Below are 27,707 nucleotides of genomic sequence, written 5' to 3' on the forward strand. Positions count from 1 at the left end.
AGAAGGCCAAGCAGTCCAGGGAGGATGGAGAACCGGGCAGGGGTGGTAGGGAGGGCCAGGAGGTGCACTGGAGGGGCACAGGCTGGCCTGTCACACTAAGGTACCGTCCTCAGCAGACACAGAGGCATCAGTCAACGAGGGGGTCCACAGGCCAGGAAGGATCTGGCCCCTTCCCAAACCACATGGGAGAAGTAAGCTTCTACCCCATCCCCAGCTGGTCTGGGGAAGTGGTCCCCCGCCTTGCCTTGGGTAGAACCCTCCTGTGCTAGACCAGTCTCTCTCACCCTTGTCTACACATTACAAATGCCTGGGCAACCCTTAAAACTCCCCATATCCAGGCTGCAACCCAAGCCAATTATATCAGAGCGGATCAGGGTAAGACCCACACACAGGTATCTTTAAAAGCTCTGGAGGGAATCCCGATGTGGAGCCAAGGTTGGGAGCCCTCTGCTAGCGGGACGTGGGGATGAGGGGGGGCCTGCTCATCAAGGAGGTTCTATGGTGGGGGGGCTTGCCAACCGCACCTGAGCGGGCCAAGGACCTGCACAGTCCCCTCACCGCCATGCCACTTCCCTCCTCTCCCATGTGTCACATGACACGAAAGGACACAAAAAGGGGAGAAGGAACTGACATCACACCGCGGAACACTTTCCACCCTTGTTTGCAATATGCCCGTGTGCTGAGGGAAAGACTGAAAGGGGAGGGGAGCCCTAGAAACCACAATGAACTAGGGTTTCAGAAGGCATTTGGGGCCATACCCTGAGAGCTCCAGGGAGCTCGAAGGGAGCCCGAAGCCGCTACTCGGCAGGGAATTTCTGGATCTGAAGCAAACTAAATCTGCAAGTGTTTCCTCCTCTTCCAAGTACACCAGCCCTAAGGCAGAGCCGAGTTCTGGGCAGACCAGCCAGAAAGGGTTATGTCGCCCCCTAGTGGCAAGATCTGAGTACACCTTCCATTCTCCACTCCAGAAGCTCCTCCTCAAATTCTCTCTCCCCCTTCAAATAAGGAAAATACTTCAGAGCAGAGAACCTGCCATGTAAGGTGCACCAAACGCGTTACTGCCCTTTACCCAATCCCAGAAAGCTGCCTTGGTCTCCTGCATCTCGTCCCGAGCACGGGTGCAGTGTTTATCAGCCTGGGCTATGAAGCCGGACAGAGGAGGGGTTGGTTCCTCCAGGACTCCCTGTGGGGCCTTGAGAAAAGTCACTAAAGCTCCATCCCTTCATCTGCACAAAGGAAATGACACATAGCCTAACTCAGAGGGTTTGTGACGATTAGAGGGAAGACCCGGGAAACTAACCATGCCTGACTTCCAGTAAGGGCCACAGGCAAGCTAGCAGTAGTCAAGGTCTGGGCTCTCCTCTGAGCAAATATGACATCCTACCCTTCAACAGACAGTAACAGATCATGCTTCTCTCTTTGCTTTGGCTCCAGACCTAATCAGGGATTCCCCAGAGTGTTTTTGTGGGGCTTCATGACTTGCATGTGTCTTTTTCTTGGCACTGACATTCTACTGACTTGTTCTTGGTTCTCACTTCTTTATATTTCACTGTCTTAGTTATTTCCTCTAAGTCTCCTCAAGTCTTTCCTGGAATAAGTTATAAACAAATTAAGACTTAATTTTGGACTCGATAAGTTTTGCTCTTCACTCATATATGCTTAGTTCGCATGTTTTCAAATGCTATAGTCTTTGATTAAAACAAAAGCCTCTGGGGCTTCCCTGGTGGCGCAGTGGTTGGGAGTCCGCCTGCCGATGCAGGGGACACGGGTTCGTGCCCCGGTCTGGGAAGATCCCACACGCCGCGGAGCGGCTAGGCCCGTGAGCCATGGCCGCTGAGCCTGCACGTCCGGAGCCTGTGCTCCGCAACAGAAGAGGCCACAATAGTGAGAGGCCCGCGTACCGCAAAAAAAACCAAAAAACAAAAACAAAAAAGCAAAAACACAAAAGCCTCTGTCTACCGCTTCCCTGGTGGCGCAGTGGTTAAGAATCTGCCTGCTAATGCAGGGGATAAGGGTTCGAGCCCTGGTCCAGGAAGATCCCACATGCTGCAGAGCAACTAAGCCCGTGTGCTACAACTACTAATCCTGTGCTCTAGAGCCCGCAAGCAACAACTAGAGAACCCTCGTGCCGCAACTACTGAAGCCCGCGCACCTAGAGCCCGTGCTCCGCAACGAGAAGCCACCGCAATGAGAAGCCCGTGCACCACAACAAAGAGTAGCCCTCGCTCGCCGCAACTAGAGAAAGCCCGCATGCAGCAACAAAGACCCAACTCAGCCAAATATAAAATACCTAAATAAATGTGGAAAATAAATAAAAGACACACATCAGAATTACCTTAGAGACTTAAAAAATATTCTAATGCAGAAGGTCTGGGGTAGGCCGGAGGAATCCATAATTTTTAAAAAGTTTCCCAGCTACTGCTGAGGCAGCCAACCCACCCCTCGTCTCGGAACAGTGTTTCTGAATCTCTGGCCTGAGAGAAAAAAAGGGTCATTGGTTATGACGACGAATGTCAAATTCCTTTACAAAATGTAATTTTCTAAATAAAATAAACAGCAACTTTATTCAACTGATGTGTTTCAAAAACAATGAGTGTAAAGCCAAATTTGCAAATCAAACCCATTTAAACTCATCAGGGCAAAGGACAGGAAAAATCCCAGCAGCGAAGCTTTCTATAAAATGAAGACTCTCCTACTTACTTGGTCGTGGAGTTCAGCTTTTCTTAAGGTTATCACACCTGGAGTACACATCCACGGAATGAAGATTCTCCAAGTTCCTTGACAACCCACCTGTCTTAAACCACAATAGGTGCACCAAAATCCTGTACAAGGTCGCAGAGGCAGCTCCTGGAGATTCTTGCACCTGAGAATTCACCCCAACTCCACTAGAGGGTGCTCCTTCCCTGGCCTGGAGACCCTGCCCTATACTCTGAGGACTGTGGAGACAAAGTGTGTTGCTCACAGAGCATTCAAAGCCAATGTGTGACAGGGAAGGGCAAGCACACGATGACACGAGGTGCCCCAGGGTCTCCAGACATACTGTGGCTGCTGTTCCTTAGCTCCAGGTGGTGAAGACCCACGAACTGCCCCCCCTCTATTTTTATTACAAAGTAGGGAGAATGGCTCTGAAGGTGCAGCACGAAGGAAGGCCTTACTTCCGGTTCGTCGAGGCCAACAATCACTAGAAAGGCAAGTGTGGAAACAGACTGGTGTACATTACAAATAGGTGTCACATCAGCCAACAGAGGGCAGAGGGTGGGGGGAGTTTCTGCCTCCCCAGAGTTCGAGTCCAAATGGCTTAGCTGCTCCTTGTACATCTTCTTCCAAAGTGCACTGTCTGGCAGGATCCTCAGGTGCCCAGGCTCAGAGCCAAGTCTGTGCAGTTTAAAAACCCATTTCATGCACTGCTAAGAGACCTGTGCTGGGTCCCTGGGATGGCAGGGGTGCTGGGTATGATGGAAATTTCCAACTGGGCCTCCCCAAAGTCAGAGCTAGTCTGAAGATGCTTCCACCCCTCTGTCCATCCACCAGGCCAATGTTTTCACTCTGGCAGAGCCTTCAATCCTTTTATGAAGGGATCAAAGATTCCCCTTTCCTTGGAAACCCAGGGCCCCTGTTTAGCCCAGACAAGTAAGAGCAACAGAGATCCTACCAAAAGTGTGAAATCAGTACCCAGGAAACTCATGTTAAAAATCTGTGACAGGGCTTCCCTGGTGGCGCAGTGGTTGAGAGTCTGCCTGCCGATGCAGGGGACGCGGGTTCGTGCCCCGGTCCGGGAGGATACCACATGCCGCGGAGCGGCTGGGCCCGTGAGCCATGGCCGCTGAGCCTGCGCGTCCGGAGCCTGTGCTCCGCAGCGGGAGAGGCCACAACAGTGAGAGTCCCGCGTACAGCAAAAAAAAACAAAAAAACAAAACCTGTGACAATTAAGAATCATTCCCCCAAAAGGGATCTACGCCACAGATGTGCCTACAAAGACCAATACTGCTACAGAAACAGGTTGGGGGGGGGGTGGTAAAGAAGGAAGGTGGAAGAGAAAACACACAGAAAAGAGAAAGATGACAGAAGATAGTCCAAATGACAAGAAACAAAGGCGGGAAGTAGGTAGGGCAAGACAGTCAAAGGTGGGGTTAATACTGACCAGGTTTACAGTTCCTCTGGGAAACTCTGAGTGTTATTTATGTCTTGCCATACTGAGCCTAGGGCTGGTAGGGCCTGTGACAGATGAAAAAATAGGCTAACCAGGTCTTTCTGGTACTTTCAGTGATTAGTCTTCTTGAACAGACTGGCTTTACAATAAATCCCACAATACGCCGGGTACCGGTACAACCTTAATCTAGGGTTGGTCCGAGAAGGAGAAAGGTCCTGGTCCCTGAAAACAGAGTCTTACAAGGACATACACACCAGAGACGTCTCCAGGGTGGCATGTGCTCACACTGGCTGGGCAGAACGGAGGCTTGGCTGGCAGTTGCTAATATATCTCAAGGAAGGGAAGAGAGCCAATTATTAATTAGAGACACTAAAACTAGAGATGAGACTGTAAAAGACAAATCACTAACCTCTGCTCACAGCTACCTGATAAGGGGCAAACGCCCACCAAAGCCTGGACACGGGTGCCAGGCTGCAGTCTTAAAAGCCAACCATTAACTACTGGGAAAAATATCGGTGACTAGGGTCTTCAGTTTCAAGACTGACCGTTCCCAGGGAGTTAACAGTGGCCTTACTTTAGAAAGGAGAAACACCCAACATCCGTGATGTGGAAAATCTTGCTATCAGCAACAGCGCCAATGCCTCTGTTTCCTCTAGGTAGCTGCTTCCGGGGAAGGACGACGAGTATTAGCAGTCAGTCATTGGCATGTCATTATTTTTTGGAGGGGTGTGGGGGAAGGTGGCTAGTAGCAAGAGCATGTGAACCCACCTACTGTAGTGGGTGCAGGAAAAGAAGGCCTCTTTCCCCTCCTCTCTTTGCTTCTGCTCTAGACTATCTACTAGGAGCCAGGAAGGCCAGTGGATGGCAAAGAGTGGACAGTCCTGTCTGCAAGCTCACCGTGAAAGCCTTCCTGGGTGCACATCAGCTACGAGGACAAAAACCACCAAGGCCATCCTCTTCCTCCCCTCTCCCTGGTCCTCCCTTACCCTTGCATCACTTCCTCCCCCAGTGAGAGTGACAGCGAGCATGAGAGAGAACAGACACTTCGTTCATTTCCTAAGCACCACATCTTGGTAGCACGAGTTTCCCCTCCAAGACGCCACAAAAAACAGAGGTTTGAAACTCCCACCAGGTTGCAGGCCACAATTACTTCTGAGTGGTCTTCACAGTTAAGATGGGCACGCGTTTCAGAAGGCAGCCTCCGGGCCTCCCTCTCTTTGCACACTCACACTCACACACTCTCTCACGCCGTGGGACCGTTGTTCAGCCACGGGGCCTGGCTGGCTCAGGTCAGGTACTGCACCACAAGGAACATGACCACACAGGTGAGCAGCATCCCACCGATCATGAAGTACTTGTCCTGGAAAGCTCGCTTCTCGATGAGCCGCATCACTGTGTTGGACAAGCCGAGCATATTGGCAATGTCGAGGAGCTTCTTCTGGGTCCCCTGGGACAGACAAGAAGAGGAAGAGAAACAAAGATCAACTCCTTCTACCAAGGATGGGTGAATGTCATCATGAGATGGGGCTTTACCAACAGACAGTCTCTTGGTCATGCCTAAAGCATACAAGAAGCAGCAGCCACCAGAAACAGATCACGCTCCTATGGCCAAATGACTTTTGGTCAAGGTTGTAGAGCAAAGCAAGGGGGAAAGGAAAGTCTTCCACAAATGTGCTGGAACAAATGGTGTATAATGAGTATCACATGCATGTATCATATACATACAGGCACATATATGTCTGTATATAATACATATGTGTTAAAAAAGACCTTTGATTCATATTATACATAAAAATTAATTCGTTCATAGAATTAAACAAAAACGCTAAAACTATAATAAAGCTTCTAGAAGAAAACAGAAGAATGCCCCCAAACTGGAAACAATCCAGGTGTGTATCAACCAGAGGATGGATTAACAGTGTGTGTTCTGTGCACAACGGGATATGCTGGGCGATAAAAAGGACCTGATTACGACATGTAACAATACGAACGAGCCTGGAAAACACTCCTGAGAGGAAGAAGTCACACACAAAATCGTAATGTGAATACATTTACATTAAGTTCAATAACAGTCAAAACTAATAAATGGTGAAATCAATCAGAACAGTGGTTGCCTGGGGCAGGCAGAGGGAGCAGGGGTAGACTGACTGGGAAAGGGCACAAGGGATCTTTCAGGGGTGGTGAAAACGGTCTGTGCCTTGACAGCAGTGTGAGTTACAAAGACGGATGTATGTATTTGTCAAAATTCAATGATCTGTACAAATAAGATCTGTATACCTCACCGTATGCACATTATACCTCCATTAAAAAAAGTTTTAAATTAGAATATTTTATATTGAAAAAAAGGCAACATCAAAAAACTTCTCTCTGCTCCCTGGCTCTAAAATGCTTGCTCTCAGCCTGTGTACTCTGTAGAGCAGAAACCGCAGGGATTCTGCTGAGTACAACGTATGGGTCTGTGTCCACGTTCATAAGAGAGTTTGAAGGGGGCAAGATGGAACCACAGAAACACAACTGGCAGACACCAACCCAAGGACCTACAACTCCTTATATGAATGTCACCACCCACCACCCAAAACAAAAGGGTATTTTATTCCTAAACCAACAGCCCAAGCCACCCAGGCCACCCTTCCTCTCTGCTTTCTAATTTTCATTTTTAAGCACATTCAATTTCATATGAAGTAACAAATATAAATGAAAGCTGGGCAGACCACAACTTAACTTACACACATCACCGACTGCATCTGTATGACGGCATCTAACCTAGTGTTCTGCAACCATTTTTTAAGTGAACACGGTAACGAGCAACTGAGAGAAGGTGCAAGAGAGGTGAGAACACAAGGCATCACGGACAGGAGTTCAAGACCCACGCTCTGCCCAGACAATGACATACAAGCCTCACGGAGAGAGATCTCTCAGGTCAAACTTTATCTCTGCCAGAGACCAGAGACATGTCTTTCCCGTAACAATGGTGGTATAAACTCGACTGTCACTAACGACTCCGCTGAGCTCTGAGAGAGCACATTATTTCACCACTCTGTGAAGTTCAAGTACCAAAGCTTCGAAACCACTTGAAAATTAACATGAATTTCAAAAATGTTATTCATTTTCCACCCCAAATCAAGGTCCGGTTCCTTCACGCTCCCTCCTATGTTCCTTTTAAATGGTTTGGGCAGAAACTTCCCTGACAGAAGTGGGGTAGGAGGCAGGTGGAGGGAACCAAGAGGCAAAAGACAGGTATAGTAGGCGTGCAGAGGAAACGGAATTAGAAACCTCTCATTCCAGCCCCTGACTGCCCACCAGACTTCCCGGCGCTTCACCTCTGGGGGCAGTGTTGGGGCAGAAGTTGCTTGGACTCCTCAGTGACACCAGACTTCGGGAAGAAGCTGACATGCGCTTTAACAATAAGCTCTGACCCGCAGCGGGTCAACTTGAGTGTGACATGGTGAGTCTCGTCCTAAAAGGGTTTTACTGTTTTTCTGAGATATGGGAAGGAGGCCAGCAGTTTTCTAAAGAAAGGGAGGATTAACCATCATGTATCAGTTTAGATTACTGCAGGTGGCTGTTCTGAAAGGGGGGCACCCACGGAGCTGTCAGAGACCACGCTTCCAGACCATCTGAAGCGCTGCGGCCATCAGCAAGAGATAAGTGTCACTCGCAGCTCGCCTGACCTTCTCCTGGGTAAAGGTGGCAGGCGCTGCTCAGAAATGTACAGAAGTCCCATAGAGCTGACAGGCTCAACACGGTCCAACAAAAACTAAGATAAAGCTCACGCTTCCGAGTGACTGCTTCTCACAGCTCAGTGGCTGGGAGGGCTTCGTCCACTGGGGACCACACCCTGATAACAGACACAGCCCACACCCCATTATCCATCAGGGTTGACACAGGAAAAGGGCTGAGGCTGAAACATCATGACTGACATCAGAGGCTGTGTAATGTTTCTGTAAACCACTCCCAGGGGTTTTGAGTCTCAGCCAATGGGGCAGGGCTTCTAGGAATACCTGTTGCTAAAGAGAGAGTGAAGAGTCACTGGGGATCACCAGCCTGTGCTCTAGAAGGCACCCGCTGCTAGTCAACCAAGGCAGCCCTAAGACCCCCTTCAGTTGCTGCAGTACAGAGGTCTCGGCTATAAGGCCGTCCACCGGTGGGCGCGGGGTGGGTTGGGGGCGCCACACAGGAAAACCGAAAGAGAGCGAGAGGCCAAGTACAGCTGCGTCTTCCTTCTTGCGAGAGCGGATTCTGTAACAGAATTTCCCAGTCCATTACTGCTTCCTCTCATAGCAGCAGTCACTTTACATTAAGTTCAGGAAATGGAAAAAGACCTGGATACCAAGAGATGCCACATTATGGTTCATTGCAAACACAAGAAACACCTACTCGCAAAGGGAATCTGGCTCCTTTTGGACTCATAATAATTCAATTCCAACAGAAAGGAACCCAAACTCAAAGGCTCTGCCTATCACAGTATCACAATTTAGGGGTATGCGATCAAAAGGTAAACGCAGGTCCCACACTTTTGGATAAAGCCAAAACAAAAGGCCTTCTCCCTGTCCCCCAAGAGGGCCCCCACCTTCATGGTCAGTCTCTGGGCCCTCAGTCCCTCCAGAATACTGTGCCCGCCTCCAATGAGGTCATCCATGCCGTGGTGAATTTTCTGGAGGGAGGAGTTGAACTGCAGTGATTCATCCATTGGTATGGTGGTGTCGGAGTCCTGTGAAAGAAACGCAGGCGCTTGGTTACTCTGCTTGCTGGTCAGCTCCAGGGGCCCCACCACATCTGACCGCTCTGCCTCCTGGCCAAGGTCACGCCGGAAAAACAGCCAGAGGGAATGGTGCGAGAATCAGAGGAACTTAACAGAGAAGAAAAAGCAGAGATCTGGGGTGGCCTCTGTTCACTCAGAGGAAAAGGAATTCTCAGACTTATCACTCTGCAAGTGGGTTCCACCACACAAGTCTTGTTCATCCCTGCCTCCATATCATTCCCCCAACTTAGGAAAAACTCTATTCTTCTAAGACCTTGCTGGGCTTCTCCTAAAGGCTTTCTCTGACTCCTTGCTAACTAGCTTATTCCAAATGTTCCTTTACTTGGCTTTCCCTCAGTGCAGTGTTAAAGGTTTGCTTTTGTCCTCCGGCTATTTTATCTACAGCTTATCCCTCCAATTAGACAGACTGACTAAGGAGAGAAGAGACTGTTTTCTATTAAAGGCCTAACGGTGTTGAGGATGGGTCTATCCACCTGAGCAGGGAAGAAAAGTCTATAAAGAAACGAAGGGAGAAAAAACTAATACTGATCAAGTGCTTTCCACTCTGCATGCTCTTTACCCTAAGCTCACTTAACCCTCACTCTACCCTTACACAGTAGTTATGATATTATCCCTGTTTTAGATGAAGAAACGGAAACCCAGAGAGGCGGAATGACTTGTTCAAGAGTACGCAGAGCTGGTAAGACGTCCAGCGGGGCACGAATCCCAGTGCTGGGTGCAGAGCCTGCCCTCTTAACCATCCTGTAGGGAGAAAAGCAAGACCAATCCCAGGGCTCCACTTTTACACGGCAAGTGGGAAGGACACAGAAGCAGGGCACGACCAGCCACAGCACTGTCTTCTCTCCCACCTCCTGACCATTACAAACTCTTCTGCCAAGCGGTGCCACTTTTGCCACTTTCCATCATCGTGAAGAGGTTAAAGCACCTTTTCTTGGCTGCTCAAGTTCACAATCATTTTTCATTCAGGTATACGTCCCCCCACCCTAACACGGGAGTTTCTCAGAGGTAGGAGTCATGGTTTTTAATTTACACACGCTTTACTCTCGGTACCTTAAACAGCATTCTGCATAAGCTGATGCTCTGTGGGTCAAGGCTCCAGTGTTTGAATCAATTAGAGACTTCTTTTCATTTATCTGACAAATATTTATTGAATGCCTTTTATATACAAATCTTTCTTACCCTCCCATCTGAAAAGGTATAGTTGATGGGCTGTTATCTCTCAGAAAAATGTATTATACCTCCCGATCGTAGAAAGACCAGGAAGAAGTTCATTCGGCCAATCAGTTTTTATTAAGGGCCCAGTGTATGCACAGCATCACACTAGGCTGGTAAGAAACAAAATAATTCTGAGCCATCATCCATGGCCTAAAAAGGCTGGAATAACCAATGCCACCACCTTTTCGTGTGTTGTACAGTTCTCTACTCTTTTGAAAGGCAGCTCTGCTTACCATTATACCACCAACACATGTTCATTGAACTTCTGAAGTGTTAATCACGGTTACCTGACTGCTTGCGCTAGAGAAACCAAACTACATAGGCACATTATGAAGCACCTGGGGACATTATTCCAAGTGTGGACACAGCAAAGAGAGTTAAATGTCTGCAAAGCGGGAGCTGATCTGAATTCTGATGATAGGCTTAGAAAGCTAAGATCTCTTTAGAAAATGAAACTCTCTGTAAAAACAAACAAAACAAACAAGCAACTCTCCCCCCCACACACCAAGACCCACCTAATTTGGTGGAATACATTATGCAGGACACGACAAAGGCCAGTATGTTCTACAGCCATGTGTGGGAAATGATCCTCTTGAGACCAAAGGACACGGACAAGGGTGTTCTAAGAAATCCAACGTGCAAACCAAGAGGCCACTTTCAAACAGGCTCGAGTCAAGCAATCCCGCTAAAATGAAATATCTGTTAACAAATCCCTCCAAACTGCCGCTCAGACTAGGGGCAAAAACATTTTAATGCATCTGACACTGGAACCACACACACACACACACCCCCCACACACACCACAACCCCCCCCCCCATGGCAACTGCCTGAAGGCAGCTTTGAAACGCTGCCCTCACTGCAAACAGCCTGAGCTCTAATCACCTGTCTCGATCTGGTCAGGAAAACATTTCCACCATGTGAATGTCCACCTCTCTGCATCGGACCAGTCAAACCAGGTAATTTTCACCTCTGCTCGTTCCCTCAATTTAACTGCTTCCTCTTCAGGTTTTTGTGACAGAGAAAGAGATTCCCTGCTTAGGTCTAGTCTCTGTGGCAACGCACAAAGTCTGCCGTCACTTCCGGTTGCTCTCCTCCTGTCCGATCAGTCTGCTTCAGACACCCCCTAAAAGACCGCCGCTCAGAGCCCTGAGCTGCAGCTCCCACAGGCTGTCGAGTTCCCGCAGATCCCACCCAGGAGCCTGGCTTACATTAGTGGTGAAGGTGCGGGACAGAAGCTCTTCTCGCTGTCTTTCCTGCTGCTCCTTTGCGTATCGCTGATGCTGGAAGTTTCGGAGAGCAGTCTGCAGGTGCTGGACATCATACTTTAACTGGTCGACACGACTAGAATTGACAGAGAGATTAAATTCCAGGAGTCCAGAGCAGCAATGATTGGAGGTAGCCAGGCTTTGTCTTCAGGAAAAAAGACATTTCCTTACTTCCCCCTACACCACTCCATGCCATCCATCCCCCACAAATAATCTGATTTTGATCAATGATGTTGAAATTAAAGAAGGAGCTTGTGGTTAGAGCAGGGTGGTAGCACATGAGATTCCAGCAGCTTTACTTAAGTATCTGCTGGTCTCTGATTCTGGATGCATGACAGGGAACAGGTGACAGGAAGCAGGTTTGATGACCTCTTCCTGACCTTCTAGGGGTTATATCACTCTCCTGGAAGAAGCCCAAGGGCATCTTTGGAGTAAAGCATCAACGAAGTTTCATAAAACTTTTGGGAGCAGGGGCTGGGGTAGAGATGGTGAGGGTGATTTCATTTTAATTTCATGGGGGTGTATCAAACATTAGATCAGTATTTCATTATAAATACACCGACTGGAGTGATTAAGAGCAAGATATTTCAACCCAAGAATGTAGTGGGAACCAAAGAGCAGACTGAAACTCCCCGGTAGCATTAGGTTTCAAGTGGCCATGGGTCTGGTCAGAAAAACAGTACTGGGGGCAAAATTTCTAAATGACACCAACGAGAAAAGGAGACATGAGGCTTCTGAGCCACTAACCTGACAGGCTTTTTATTCCTTTTTTTAAAAAAATTGAAGTATAGTTGATATACAATATGATATAAGTTACAGGTATACAATATGGTGATTCACAAGCTTTAAAGGTTATACTCCATTCACAGTTATCATAAAACATTGGCTCTATTCCCCGTGTTATACAACACAGGCTTTTTACTCCGAGGGGGTACCAATCAAACAGAATTGTGCTCTTTATGGGACTTTATCTTTTCATAGTCTCAGTTTTTCAATGTATAAATGGGATTTTCACAATATGTGATGGCCTCCCCTGGGAGAAAGGCCTGCTGTGATAGGCCTGGGGTGTCAGAGTACTCACAGTTTGGCATTCTGTCTTTTGTTAGGAGGCTCCTTGCTGGACAAGATCTCCAGACGCTCTAGATGGCTGAATACCTGGTCTATGCTTGCTTGGATTTCGTTTTCTACTACTGCATAAAAGAGAAAAAAGAATAATTACTGGAAAAATAATAAATACAGTCATTTACCTTATCCCTTTCGATAAACAGTTAAAATGACCTCTTTTCCATTTCTAATCATGTACCAACGAGATTGCTGGGAAGGCAAACAGAGTCAAAGAATAACTGCTGGAAGAATAATAATAACAGTGAACTTAAATTGGAAGAAATCAAACGTATCTTTTTTCTATATCAAATGGACTCAAAAATATGTATTTCAAAAGGAGAAAAATGCATACACTAATGATGATGGGGAAAAAATTCAAATTATAGTAAGTGACTGTAAACGTTTCAAAAAAAATATATATATATATAGCTGTTAATGCCATAACAATGCCAATTTTTTAAAAAGCTGAAGATACATCTGTAGAAATAAATTTCCTGCCTTTAGAAAATAAAATGAACATTTAAAGATTGTCCAAATAAATATTTTAAGCAAAATGTAATATTTTCTGATACAAAGTGAGGCCTCTTTTCATTTGAGATTATTTTCAGATATGGGTTATAAATATCTCGTAGAAAGACTGCCAACTGAACTCCCCACAGAACATAATGAGGTTAAAAAAAAAAAAAAAAAAGCTCAAAGGGAAAGATTTAGTATGTAAAACATAGAGAAGAGTTCCCTTAAGAATGGGCAGACTGATGTTGGAGTCCCCAGAATAGACCGAATATCAACAGGAAAGAATCCACAGAGGTAACGATATGATAAATACAGTCATTTACCTTATCCCTTTCGATAAACAGTCAAAATGACCACTTTTCCATTTCTAATCATGTACCAACGAGATTGCTGGGAAGGCAAACAAAGTGAACAGACAGAAGCAGCTGAACTGCGCAGAAGAAGGCGTCCAGACTGCCTCCTGCCCGAAACAGAAACGACAGCAGAGACAGAAATGTCACCTTCCTAGGGGAGCCCACAGCTAACGAGCACGGCTCAGAACAAGGTGTGGCACAAGACCAAGAGACCAGGTGCTTTTGGAGCTGCAGAAAGCGGACGTGAGAAAACAGGAGAAATGGGCACGGCGCCAGCCAGGAGTGAGAGGAGGGGACCGCATCTGCAGTGGGTGGGGGATCAGCAATGCCTGTGTGACCGACTCAGAAAAATGACCTTTTCTTTCAACAGAGAAGAAACGAAAACACAGAAAGCAGCACTCTTCTAAAAGGAAATCACGGTGTGGGAACTAAACCAATTAATACTGCTCATCGTTTCTGAATAATCCGCCTAAAAAGCCACAGTTCTCAGCTCAGAAGAAATGGCCAATTCCAGTTAAACATCTCTGAATTTTTATGGACCACATTCCTCTACAGACTAGGTAATGAGATTAAGACAGATGGAGGAGAGGACTTCCATTCCCATAGGGCCATGTCAGGTTGAGTGGAGGGGTAATGGGGGATAAGACTTGTGGGATTCCAAAGGGCACAATCAGGGAAATCAGTGACTTTGCCATAGGGTTTTTCTGTCCACCCTAACAACAGAACTCATTCCATGCTGAATCATTAAGCCCCTGAGGCAGAAACGCAGTCAGGAAACCCAGCCCATTAGCACCGTGTCATCAGAGAAAGGACTCTGGTCTCCATAGTTAATTACTCACAGTGCAGAGACTGCTTGTCGGCCGTCTCCAGGCGTCCCATGTGAGACTGGATCTCGTGGACCTGCCTATCAAAGGAAGAGGGAGGAAATGAGTGAGACAGGAGTAATCAACAGCGCTTCGGTCAGGAAAGACAAATTTTCTAATGCCAACATCTAACTGATTTAAATTGACAGTATCGCTGAACTGTAAAATTTGTATGTGGCACTTCAGGTCACATGTTTTGGCACGGTTTCTAACATTTTAACATTAATATTAATAATAATACTGACAGGCAGCACTTAGTGAGTGCTTACTGCATCTGACACATTCTGCAAAGTCAATAACCCTATGAGGAAAGTACTATTATCATCCTCATTTTGTAAATAAGACAACCGAAGCCCAGAAAGGTTATGTAACTTGTTCAAGGTCACACACCAAGTGACAGACCTCGATCTGGACGCAGCCAACCCCACTCTCTGTTCTTTGACCCAATGTGCTGAGCACTGGTCTGTACTAGGGAGAGTCAAAGGGCAAGAGAGATATAATCCTTGTCCTTGAGAAACAGTGTAATTAGGAAGGACAGGCCAGATAGACATGTAAAGTCCCAAGAAGATTTAAGAGAACACTAACACATAGAAGTGTAAACAAAAAGAAAGCTGAGGAGCTACACGCAGCAGTGCTAAGCAAAGGCAATGAACAGAAGAGTGAGCTGGGGAAAGCTTTGTGGGTGAAGGGAGTTCTCAACATCATTTTGAAGAAGACAGACGTGATTTGGTGAAGGAAGATGTGGAGAAAATGACATGCAAAAAGGCCTGCAAGGCACATCACGTGCGTTACCAGCAGGCTGGCCTGCCTGAGGGTTGGGGTCAGAGGGAAGAAGGGGATGAGGGATTAGCTGGAGGAAACCATTAGAGGAAGGCCCTGAAAGATACGGATCTCCTGTTTGGTCAACATCTTTCCCTGGCAATATGAGGAGACTGTCATCTCACTTGGAAACGCCAACACTGCACCCAGAACCTCTGGCATGGTCCCAGACATCAGGCCCCAGAGCATCTTTTGGAGGCTCCCCGGGGATTGGGCAAGGTCACCTACCCGCTGAGCCCTTCCGAGCCGTCCTCTGTGATCAGTCCTGGGGATACTGTTTATCCTACTCCAACAACCGCCTCCTGGTGCCTCTGGTCTCTCCACGTGAGAGCCACATGAGAGGGACCTGTGAGCTCTTCCATCATCACCAACCCTTGAGGGAAAGGTCAGCAACCATCCTCCACCGTGAGCACCACAAACTGTGACCCTAAATTTACCAATGTGAGCCAGGAGCCCAAATTTCATTTGAACTTGCCTCTAGTCTTTTCCAGGGTGTCCCTGTGGCCTCTAAACATGACCCATGGCCCCAGAAGCAAAAGCAGCTCTCTAACGACTCTCAGAGCGCTCCTGGGCAAGACCCATGGTCCTGAGAGGCACCAGGAAATCACTCCTAGAACCTGCTACTTCAGGAAGGCAAGTCTGGATGCTTCAGAATGGAGGCATGTGGAGATATGGAGGCAGATGTAGAAAGGCAGCTTGAAGAAACCAACATCTGGATCAGGGCAACTGTGAAAACAGCCAGAGAGGACTGGATGGCAATGCTGAGATGGAAAAGAGAACTAGGACTTCCCTGAAGGCCTGGATGTGGGCAGTGAGGTAAACTTCTAATGGCAGTGGGAAAAGAATGGACTACAATAAGTGCTGATGGCTCAGCTCGTTATCCACATGGAAAAAAGACACCTCATGCAATAGTACACAAAGATAAACTCAAGATGGTTTAAAGCCTAAATGTAAAAAGTGAGGCTTTAGAACTTTCCGAAGAAAATATAGGCATGCATATTATGACTTCAGGTTAAAGAAGGATTTCTTAAACAAGACAAAAACCAAAACTACCCCCAAAACCCCACAAACCACAAAAGAAAAGACTGATAGATCTGGCTACATTAAAACAAAACCCTTTTTACACCAAAGGCACAATTTACCAAAAAAAAAGACAGGCAGAGACTGGAAGATACCTGCAGCAGGGAACAAGGGAATAGTATTCAGAATGTATAAGGAACTGCTACAAATCAATAGGAAAAGTCAAACAAAGCAATTTTTAAAATGGGCAAAGGGCAACTGACAGAAAAGGAAACCCAAATGGCCAATAAATATATGAAGAGACTCTCTTCTAGTAATCAGGAAAATGCAAATCAAAAACAATGACATCATGGTGGTGCAGTGGTTAAGAATCCGCCTGTCAATGCGGGGGACACGGGTTCGAGCCCTGGTCCAGGAAGATCCCACATGCCACAGAGCAGCTAAGCCCATGTGCCACAACTACTGAAGCCTGCGCTCTGCAACAAGAAAAGCCACTGCAATGAGAAACCCGTGCACCGCAACGAAGAGTAGCTCTCGCGCAACTAGAGAAAAGCCCGCGCACAGCAACAAAGACCCAACACCATCAAAAATAAACAAAATAAATAAATTTATTTTAAAAAATAATAAACAATGACATCATATTTCTCCCATTAGATTGACAAATATTTTAAACTTTAAAGATGAGGGACTCATAGCAGGCAAAACCATGGTCCCCATGGTCCCTAATGGTTTCCTCCAGCTAATCCCTCATCCCCCAAGGGATCCTGGGAAGACTTCCAGGTTCCACCAAAGGACTGCCTTTGGCTCTGTGTTTTGCTCAGCGTTTTTTAAAAATCAACGTTTGAGGGCTTCCCTGGTGGCGCAGCGGTTGAGAGTCTGCCTGCCAATGCAGGGGACACGGGTTCGGGCCCTAGTCTGGGAGGATCCCACATGCCTCGGAGCAGCTGGGCCCGTGAGCCACAGCTACTGAGCCTGTGCTCCGCAACAAGAGAGGCCATGACAGTGAGAGGCCCGCGCACCACGATGAAGAGTGGCCCCCACACGCCGCAACTAGAGAAAGCCCTCGCACAGAAACAAAGACCCAACACAGCCAAAAATTAATTAATTAATTAATTAACTTTTAAAAATCAACGTTTGATTATGAAATTTGCACATGATTCTGTGCTCTAGTGAGTGCTTAGGATATTGTACCACAAAACAAATATTAACATTTTTCATTTAGGCTAAAGTAGTAAGATGAATTTGTCAGGGATAAAACACATTTTGTGTAAAACAGATAGCTAGTGGGAAGCAGCCACATAGCACAGGGAGATCAGCTCGGTGGTTTGTGACCACCTAGAGGGGTGGGATAGGGAGGGTGGGAGGGAGGGAGACGCAAGAGGGAGGAGATATGGGAACATATGTACATGTATAACTGATTCACTTTGTTATACAGCAGAAACTAACACATCACTGTAAAGCAATTATACTCCAATAAAGATGTTAAAGAAAAAAACCCACACATTTTGACTTGAGGTTAAAAAAAAAAGTCAAATGCACAATATAGACTGGCATTCAACTTTGGGAGCCATCTGCTAAAGGAACCCTACCAATTAAAGGTTTCTCCCAATGGAAGATGAACAGGACGGCTGGAAAAGAGTTTAGAAGTCAAGTTATGAAGAGGAATGGTCAAAAGAGCTAGTGATAATGATCCTCTGAGAAAAGAAAAGAAAAAACTAAACTAAAATGGGGCAGCTGGGGCTCTTCAAGTAGCTGGAGATGGCATACAGAAAGAGGAGTGGGCTTGTTCTCTGTTTCTGCTCCTCAAGGGAGACCCAGAACCAAAAGGTACAAATTTCAAGATGACAGATTTCAGCTCAACCCCAGGAAAAATGAGAACAATTACAAACTCTCTCTTCAAGAATAGGGGGAAAAAAAGAGCTCCGGCATGTTTAAACACAGAGTACATGAACTACCTTGAGTTTATAAAGGGTCTTCCCAACCAAAGTGAGTTGGAATGGAAGATCCTGCCAGTCACTTTCAATTCCGAAATTCTACGATGACAGCAGGAGAGATGATGCCCATACCCACAAAACCCTATAACCACTCTTCAGCTGGCTTTTACAGTTTTCTAAGCTACAATGGATAAACTTTAAATTGCAGGGAAACGTTACTGACTTTTTCCATCCAATCTCTATTTGCTATGAATGAACTGAAAAAGTTAGAGCCAATAAAGCAATACAATCTCTACATGTCATGCCCGAGAGGAAATAAATGCAAAACAACAAAGCAAGCATGAATGGCATGGTGGGAACTGCCGTGCCGAGTGGCAGATCTGTTTTATACTGAACTGGGAATTCGGACACACATTTGAAGCCAATACGGAACAGCTGCTACACAAGCATGACTTGGGAGTGTGGACACTAGAAATCAGAAGTCCTAGCCCTGCCTAGCATGGGGTCCATGGTGGGCTTGGGTGAAAACATAACCAAGCAGAGACCTAGTAGCAAATAAGCAAGGGTCACTGTTGCTGATTAAAAAAAAAAAAAAAAAAAAGTCTGTAGAAGATCTAGGAAGAATTTTAAAACAGAATTGTTTTTTAAAAGTCCATGGAACTACCCCAGCCCCATCATATACACCCACTTTGCACCCATGCTGCCTCTGACCAACTTGAGCAGGAAACAGGGTTTTGGAGTAAAAAGATCTGAGATGACATTCTAGTGCCACTGTGCAGTAGCTGAGGGACACTGAACAAGTCATTTAATTCCTTGGTGCCTCGGTGTTCTCAACTGTAAAACGGGGTACTGATAATCATAATTATTTAAAGCGTAGATCCAAATGCAATATGGAACTGCTGTGTAACCCATACAGCACCATACAGAAGTTTGTTGTTTTTACTCAGCTTTGCTTAAAAGTAGTGGGAACCATCTGGGCATTTTCACTCACCCACTTTAACTCTACTATATTTAGCCTCTCATCAGAAGGGAAAATCAAAAAAAGGAAAAGCTGGTTTTGAGATAAGGTAGCAGTCTTTAAACCCAGCTGTTCATCAAAATCACCTGGAGAGCTTGTTAAAAATAGAGCTTCTTGTGCTCCAAACCTATTGAATCAGAATCTCTAGTGATAATAAGGTCCAGGGCACTGAATGATCCTGGACAAATATGGGCACCTTTCCAAGCACTGGGATCTCAAAAATAGAAGCCTGGCTATTAGCTCCTCTATAAAGTTCATCCTAACACAGTATTATTTAAGTGCAAAATGTTTAACCTGTTTTTCATCTTTTTTCTTTTCATTCATTGTTCAGGTAGTTCAGGCGTTTTCAAGATACACACTTTAAAATGTTGATCTAATTTCAATGTACTTTCAGGGACGTGGCAAGAGATAACTACAAATTGGGTTCAAAGTTCCAGTAAAATTAATACTTTCAGTTACTGTTGTGTCCGTTCAGCTGCAATCACTAATTTCTGCAGCTGCAAAAGTTAACTGCTGATGCGCACAGGATTCTGTGTGTTTCCTGTTAAAGACACTCAATCACCAGTATTATGGAGCTGAAAGGAGCCTTACAGTTTAATCAGCCCCAAACCTTCATTTCACAGATGAGGAAAACAAGGTGAAGAGGTCTAGAACCAGAATCCGCAGTCCTGGTTCAGTCCTTGAGGGGAAAGGAGGCAGATCAGAATATACTGCAGCGTGAAACAAGGTAAACTCCCTAAGGGCAGGGCTGTACAGTTAGCACTGGGAATGGTGCCTGACACAAAGCAGGTGCTAAATAAATGAATGAATGAACCACTGCATAGTAGAAGGCCTAGCAGTGCTTGGCCAGATCTTGCCCCTTGTCTGTTTTTGTAATAAAGTTTTATTGGAATACAGTCACATCCATTTGTTTACATATTGTCTTACAGCTGCTTGCCCACTATAATAGCAGAGTTGAGCAGCTGCTACAGAGACCGTACGGCCTGTAAGGCCTGTAATATTTACTATCTGGCTCTTGACAGAAAGAGTTGGCAAGCTCTGCTATAGACTCTAAGGGTCTCCAGAGTTTGAGGGTAAATCACTGGAGGCCTGCAGAGGTAAGCAGTTCATCTACACTCCACAAATCTTGTTTGGGACACCGTTGAGTATTGCTCCTCTAAGTTTACATAGAATTGAGCTTCCTAGTTTACTATGTGATCAGCTACCTGCTGCAATGATAACAGGTAGTCTGAGACTCTGTGAACAAAATTATTCTTAAAAATAAACTGGGTCGTGGCCTCCTTAGCAACATCCTTTAACCAAATTAACCAGATGAGACTGTACATCACAGATCAACTTCAAAGCACTACTCAGTCCATTGAGCCTTATTATTATAAAAGATCTGCCCTTTCTTAATAACATGAGCATAATTTCCTGTTTCATTCCTTTTCCAACTGACTCTCAGATCTAGTTTTTAAAGTTCCTTCCTATAATTATTATATGAGAATAGGGCTCCCCAGTGTAAGACCAATTCTGTCATTTCAATACTATTACAAAGTAGGCTCTACATTTTCACCCACCCAAACCAAACACTTAATCAATAAAGTAAAAAGAAAGAAAAGTATAAAATGAAACAGTAACTTAATGAAACATAAACTTAGAAAATGAAACAATAACTGGATCATCTTCCTCTTATTCTAATGCTCCAAAGTATTGCTTTTGTTGTGAATCCATTAGAGAGGTGGGTCCCCATTTTCTTTCTTTCCCAGGCCCTGGAGGTGTGATTTTAAGTGTTTTCTTCAGCACAAAACTACAGCATATATTTGAAAGTTGTTAGAATAGGATAGGTATAGGCATACACTCCAAAAAAATTGAAAACAGAGACTCAAACAGATATTTGTATACCAATGTTCTCAGCAGTATTATTGACAACAGCCAGAAGGTGGAAACAACCCAAGTGTCCATCAGTAGATGAATGGATAACGAAACGTGGTGTGTGTGTGTGTGTGTGTGTGTGTGTGCGCGTGTGTGTATCCACAAAAGAATATTATTCAGCCATAAAAAGGAACGATGCTCTGATACACACTATGACATACATGAACCTTGGAAACGTTATGCTAAATGAAATAAGCCAAATATTATATTATTCAACTTATATGAGATATACAGAATTGGCAAATTCAGAAACAGAAAGCAGAACAGGTTACCAGGGGCTTGGGGAAGAATGGGGAGGTACTGCTTAATGGGTACATGAGTTTCTGATTGGGATAATGAAAAAGTTCTTGAAATGGATAATGTTGATGGTTACACGACACTGTGAATGTACTTAATGTCACTGAACTGTACACTTAGAAATGATTATAGGGACTTCCCTGGTGGCGCAGTGGTTAAGAACCCGCCTGCCAATGCAGGGGACATGGGTTTGAGCCTTGGTTGGGGAAGATCCCACATACTGCGGAACAACTAAGCCCATGTGCCACAACTACTGAGCCTGTGCTCTAGAGCCCCTGAGCCACAACTACTGAGCCCGTGTGCCACAACTACTGAAGCCCGCACACCTAAAGCCCGAGCTCCGCAACAAAAAGAAGCCACCGCAAGGAGAAGCCCGCACACCACAACGAAGAGTAGCCCCACTCACCACAACTAGAGAAAGCCCGTGTGCAGCAACGAGGACCCAATGCAGCCATACATACATACATAAATAAATAAAATATAAAAAAGAAATGATTATAATTTTAAATGGTAAACTGAATGATACTGGTAACAATTAAAAATTAAATGGTTAACTTTAAAATGGTAAATTTTTACGTTAATGCATGTCTGACCACAATGAAAGATAAATCATCCCCGCAAATACGATAGGTATGATCTTGTTTCCATATTCAATTACACATTTCAGCAAGTTCCAAAAATGCAGGACAATATGAATAAAGGACACTACCAAGGAATTTAAGTTATGAGAAGCTAAACCAAAATTCAATTTCCTTAAAGGTAACCTGTAACCAGATATGAATAACAAGTACCGTATAATACTGAATGCTATCTGAGCAATTTCTTTGTATTATAAAAATAGTCTTTAGTATAAACCAAAATCAGAATAAAAGAAAAAAATCACAGTGTAGAAGCAACAAGTTTTGAGTCAAAGAGTAGGGACTAACATCATTTAGGAGCTGTGAGCTATTAATTAAACTTTTTCTGACGACCTTATCCCAGTGATGGATCCTTCTAAATTACTTAAGGAGATCCTGCTGGTACTGCTCATTTACCTTCCACCTCATTGTGCCACACATTAGACCTTTTTTCGTACACGTCCTGACTCTCCAACTAGTAAACTCCTCTGTGCCGGGGCCCTGAGTCCGCACCAGCTCTACCAAATCGGACCATAGAGTTGGCAGGTGCTGGACAAAGTGCGACTTCCCCTTCACCTAGTCTACCCAGCGGGCAGTCATGGCCTCCAAGGTCCCCGGAAGCATTCGGCCCAATGTCCTCGGGCACCAGGTCGGACCCTCCGGCCTCCGCTACCTGGGCATCCCGCCAAAGACTGAGCACTTCCGAGCTGCTCCCCCCTGAAGCGCCCGGACGGAAGGACTCGGCCTCCATACCGGCGGACGCCCGAGGCCCCAGCCAGGGGGCAGGCCTCGCCCAGCCTGGCTTTGCCCCAGCCCGTGCCCGACTCGTCCCTCACTTGTGCGTTTGCTGGTACAGCGGCTCCATATTGCCGGCCCCGCCAGGTCCCGCGCTGGCTTCCACAGAACACGTACTCACAGCCCCACTTCCGGCTTCCGGCTTCCGGCTTCCGGTCTCAGGACCCTCCCTTCCCTGCCGGCTAGGGCTGCCCCAACGCGCGCCCTACTGGTGGTGACTGCGAGAAAGGAGAAGGGAAACGAGTAAAGGGGCCTGAGAAGAAGGCTAAGTGTAGTCAGAGGTTCTGCCTCAGACGGGGGACGAGGAAGCCTAGGTTTTGGCCGGAGGCCGTCTCCAGCATTGAGTTAGGCATTGGTAAGGGCAGTCGCAAGGTACCGACGTGGGGTCCTCAGAGCAAGTTTGGAGACCAGAGGACAGCAGTTCATCTTTGCGGGACGAAGTGTGGGAAGATTCCTGCTTGGCTTCGCTTCAAACTGTTTGTTGTGGGTCTGAAGATTTCACTCTTCGCTGGAGTCTCTGGTGCAAGCATCTCCTGTCTCGTCCCCCACCCCATTTATCCGTCTAATAAACCCAGAGTGAATGAGTAGTTACCATGTATCACATGTTCTTTGGAGGAAACCGGTTCTTCTTGCCCTCAAAGAGGTCTTGGTATAGGAAAGGAAATAAGATGTGTGTACAAATAAACATCTACAAGGTAGAAAGTCTGAAGAGGTTGAGCGAGCTGGAGTCGGCTCCAGTGAGAGATTCAGGAAAGACAATGTAGGAGTTGGCGTTTGAGTTAGGGCTTCAAGGATTTGGACACTTGCCTCTCCACGTAGACCTAATCCGTTTCCATCCTCCCAGGCTTATCTACCATTCCTCCCAAGGGAGGAGATGTTCCTCTTCCTTTGACAAGTTGATGCTTCTATTTTCCTGTATCCTGGATCCCACCCAGTTTTGTGCCCCAAGGGACTGTCCACCCATGTACCTTCTTTCCCTAACATTATTTTTGCACTTATTCTAATATTTATTAATGAGTACCTGCTATTACCAGGCACAGATACTCGGGGGGGGGGGCGGAGGAATAGAAGTAAGACACAGCCCTAGAGAAACAGACTAGAATGATCCCAGCCACTTAAGGAGGACTTAGAAAAAATTTAAAATAGCACTCCAAAGCGTGGGACACCCTGAGGCCCGGGACCTGGGCCAGGGACTTGGCTTGCCTAGGTCTTAGGACAATCTTGTGTGGTAGAATAAAGATGGTTTCGTATTCTTTGCTACTGTTCCGATTAAAAGGTGGAGTCTAATTCCATTCTTTTTTAATCTGAGCTGGCCTTAGTGACTTGCTTGAGCAACGGAATGTAGCAAGAGTGAAATTCTAGGGCTTCCAAGGCCAAGTCATAAGAAGCCTTGCAGCTTCTACTCAGCCCTCTAAAGGAGCACTCACTCTGGTGATCCTGAGTCACCTTGGAAGAAGTTTGACTACCTTGAAGCCATCATGCTGGAAAGGCCATGTCTATGTGTGTTCTAGTCAACAGGCCTAGCTGAGCCCACTCTTCCAGCCAAGGCACCAGACTTGTAAGTGAAGCCATCTTGTACCCTCAATACTAGTCTGTCCGTCAGCTGACTCCCACCAAGTGACCTCTGTAGACTCCACATGGAACAAAAGAATTGCCCAACTGAGCCTGTGCCTGAATTCCTGTCCAGGAAATCAAGAGATACAGTAAAGTGGGTGATATTTTAAGCCACTAAATTTTGGGGTAGTTCATTTTGCAGCAATAGATACCCGACCTCAAAAAGCTTATCAGCTAGTTAGACAGGGTACAGGGATTATGAAAAGGTAACAGTGCAAGACAATGGATGAATGTGTAATGAGTAGTAAAGACAATTAGTTTCTGTCATAACATAGGGAAGGAAGAGATCCCTTTCAATTTGGTGATGAAGGAAGGCTTTCCAGAAGAGATGAGATTTCAGCTAAACCTTGAAGTACAAGAAGGATTAAGATGTATGGAGATGCAGGGCACAGGGAGTTCTTGGCAAGCAGAGGGAGAAATTTTCAGAAGCTGTAGGTAGTCCCAGGCAGTTGGTGTGGTTCCTCTTGGCTAGAGCAGAGGGTTTCTGCAGTAGAGGAATAAACACAAACAGGAAAGATGCTTTGCCTCCACCTTGTGGAACATCTGGAGGGCTTTGAGCCTTGGGTAATGGAATCAAGTTTCCACTGATTTCAGGAAAATCAATATGATGACTTTATGCCCTCTCCTTTTATCTGAACTTTAAGAGGTGTCCCAAAGTTCTACTGTTCCAGGATTTGGTAAACTAATCCATATTCCGCCTGTTTCTTCCCTTTGTGGTAGGATAAACTTCAATACTCTGAAGAGCATTTTTTAAAATTTGTTTATTTTTATTTTTGGCTGCGTTGGGTCTTCGCTGCTGCACACAGGCTTTCTCTAGTTGTGGCGAGCGGGCGCTACTCCTCGCTGCGGTGCACGGGCCTCTCATTGCGTTGGCCTCTCCTGCTGCGGAGCCTGGGCTCCAGGCACGCAGGCTTCAGTAGCCGTGGCACACGGGCCCAGCCACTCTGCGGCATGTGGGATCCTCCCGGACCAGGGCTCAAACCCATGTCCCCCATGTTGGCAGGTAGACTCTCAACCACTGCACCACCAGGGAAGTCCCTGAAGAGTATTTTTGATGTGTCCAATTTGAGGAGCTTAATTCTTCTCTCTGAAGCCATTAATCTGTTGTGTCTCTCTGGTCAACTCAATCAGATGGAATAGAACAATTCTGTTATCCCTTCTACCAAACCATCACTGCTCCCTATACTGCCCCTGCCCTGGTGTCTACCGCCCTCCCAGTGCACCTTCTGATTCTGTTGCCTCCTAAGCCCCCCTCCCCCTATTGTCTATCCCACCTGTGTCAATGCTCGTGCAGCACCTTGCACAATTGGTACCAGCTGTGAATATGTCCCACTTCCCCTACCAAACCTGAGAGAGAGAGGCCCTCATCATTCCTCAACCACTCCCTCCCCTTTCCAATCATTCTCTTCAATGTTCAGCCTTTTGATAGCTCCCTGGTGCCTAAAGAACACAGTAACAAATTCTTATCTTGGCAGACAGAGCTCTCCTTACTGGCCACATCTCTGGCCTCTTCCCCCATCCTAACTAGAGTAATTGGAGTTCTTCTCTCAAGGGCCTTTGTGTCCTCTGGCCTTTGCATGCACTGTTCCCTGTGCTTCAAACACCCTTCCCTCTGCCTCAAGCCTGATGAACTCATTCAAGTCTCAGCTCTGGTTTCACCTCCCTTGGGGAGGGCCTCTGACACTGAGGCTGGATCTGAGCTCCTCCCCTGTGCTCCTCTGGCACCTGGTGCCCCTTCTCAGGACTTATCACAAGTATCCCAATTCTCTGTCCACCAGCCCAAGGGCAGGAGGTGTGTCTTTCATCCCTGTATCTTCCTAGCATCCAGCTCAGTGACTGGTATAAGGTAGGTGCTTGTTAAATATCTTGTTGCCTTGAAATGGACTCCATTTAATCAACTCACTCTCCTAAGTGTTCCACCTGCCTGCCATTTCAGAAGCCCAGAATTATTTGAAAGTTGACTTTTAGGCAATTAAAAACTGCCTGCATCAGAAGAGCCATTCTTGTTGAAAGCCTTGTCACTTGAAATCAGTGCAGAGCGCTAAACAAAATGTCTCCTCTTTAAGCGATTTCACAACAGTTTCTCATCCTGTGCTCATAACCACCCGGTCAGAGGCAGGACAGGCATCACCATCCTGGTTTCCTAGACAAGCATCCTGAGCGTCAGAGATTAACTTGCTTGCCTAAGCTGACTGTGGGTGAGGGGAACGAGGTCCAGGCTGCAGTCACACACCGCCCTCCAGGTAGCTGCTCTGTCATCCTGCCTCTTTGACTCCGAGGTCCTTGCACAGATAAATAAAACACCTCTGATGGTTTCTGCTTTGGACAGCAACAAAACCCTAGTCACCCCCGCCCCCAAAGCCGGAGAAACATAATCTCACCGCCTCTGGGTTTTCTCCCTAACCCCTTCGATTAAAGCTGAGCAGACAGAAAGGATGACATTTCTGAATTCAGAGGCTGCAATGAACTGAGCACAGCAAGCATCTGGGGCCCCTTCCAGGACCCACCAGGTGGAGGAGATGTTGCCCCGGGTGCTGTGGGAGGTGGGGAGAGGTCTCCAGGGAAGCTGCCCTCCACAGAGAGTCCATCAGCAAATTGTCTCATGTAGCCATAACAGCCAGGAGCAAGGTCGGGGAGCAGGGTTTGGTCTGAGGAGAGCCAGTGTATTGTAAACAGGATAAAAGGGGCTGGAAAGCCCCACTTATCACGGACTAATGTGTCCCCAGGTCATCGGGGAGCTGGACCCCCACCAGCAGCCCTGAGGGAGGGAAAGAGAATTCCCGATTAACCCCATCACCTGTGAGCGGAGCCAGGGCAGAGGTCTGCCTTTCCCCTTGCTAAGTGATTTCCATGGTCATTAGGCACTTGTGGGGCTCAGCACAGTTTCTAGGAAGCCCTCTGCCAGACTGGAGAAATGCCTTCTGAGGCCCCTGCTCTTTGGGGCCACCTAGAGCAGGGCATATGTGGAGGCATCTGTGGAAAGAGAGGTAGTCTGAGGAAGGCAGAGGTAGCAGGAGGCTGGTAGTTGGAGGGGAGAAGGAGGCTTGGGCGTCAGCACGTGGAGCCAAGGGTTGGCTTAATTTAGACTTGAGGGACTGACCGGGAGCTCCGTGTCTCTGGGCTCTAATGATCTCATTCATTCCTTACAACCCCATGTGTGGCAGGTGTCTTAATCTATAGATGACAAAACTGAGGTTCAGAGAGGTTAAGTGTCCACAGTAAACAGTGGGTGAGTGACCAGCTGAGACCTGAACTCAGGCCTTGCTGACTCCCAGTCTGGGCACTTCAGTGTCAATTGGACCAGATGCACCACATCAGTATTTAAGTGTGAAGACTTCCAAGGGATGCTTAGATCAAGTGAGTTCAGCTTTTCTCTGAATATACTTCACCCCTCCAGGGAGCCTTCCTTGGTCATCTCTGTCTCCTCCTTTCGGGCCCCCATTTTCCTGGACC

General features: G+C 46.6%; 1 protein-coding gene across 3 annotated transcripts; it reads right to left on the minus strand.

Annotated features, from left to right (window-relative positions):
• Nucleotides 1-2,331: 2,331 nt before the first annotated feature.
• On the minus strand, nucleotides 2,332-22,770 carry GOSR2 (golgi SNAP receptor complex member 2). 3 transcript variants are annotated; one of them, XM_022589010.3, is made up of 6 exons: nucleotides 22,682-22,770; nucleotides 14,203-14,267; nucleotides 12,475-12,583; nucleotides 11,337-11,469; nucleotides 8,721-8,861; nucleotides 2,332-5,597 (listed from the first exon to the last, which is right to left on the minus strand). In XM_022589010.3, exons 1-6 carry the CDS (start codon nucleotides 22,708-22,710, stop codon nucleotides 5,436-5,438), a joined length of 639 nt encoding a protein of 212 aa, XP_022444718.1. In that variant the 5' UTR covers nucleotides 22,711-22,770; the 3' UTR covers nucleotides 2,332-5,435. The 3 variants fall into 3 exon arrangements, with proteins under 3 accessions (XP_022444718.1, XP_022444719.1, XP_089757485.1); XM_022589011.3 differs by lacking the exon at nucleotides 22,682-22,770 and adding an exon at nucleotides 15,274-16,703; XM_089901359.1 differs by lacking the exon at nucleotides 8,721-8,861.
• Nucleotides 22,771-27,707: the final 4,937 nt, after the last annotated feature.

Source organism: Delphinapterus leucas, chromosome 19 (genome assembly GCF_059928025.1).
Source record: "Delphinapterus leucas isolate spDelLeu-1000000601 "Yukka" chromosome 19, BTC_Dleu_Yukka2, whole genome shotgun sequence".
Taxonomy (NCBI): domain Eukaryota; kingdom Metazoa; phylum Chordata; class Mammalia; order Artiodactyla; family Monodontidae; genus Delphinapterus; species Delphinapterus leucas.

Bases quoted from the DNA above. Each gene is read 5' to 3' on its own strand.
- GOSR2 (XM_022589010.3), bottom strand. From the start codon at position 22,710: ATGGAGCCGCTGTACCAGCAAACGCACAA. The intron at 14,268-22,681 runs GTGAGGGACGAG...TTCCTTTGATAG, and splicing joins CTGTACCAGCAAACGCACAA to GCAGGTCCACGAGATCCAGT. The intron at 11,470-12,474 runs GTGAGTACTCTG...TGTCAATTCTAG, and splicing joins AAAAGACAGAATGCCAAACT to TCGTGTCGACCAGTTAAAGT.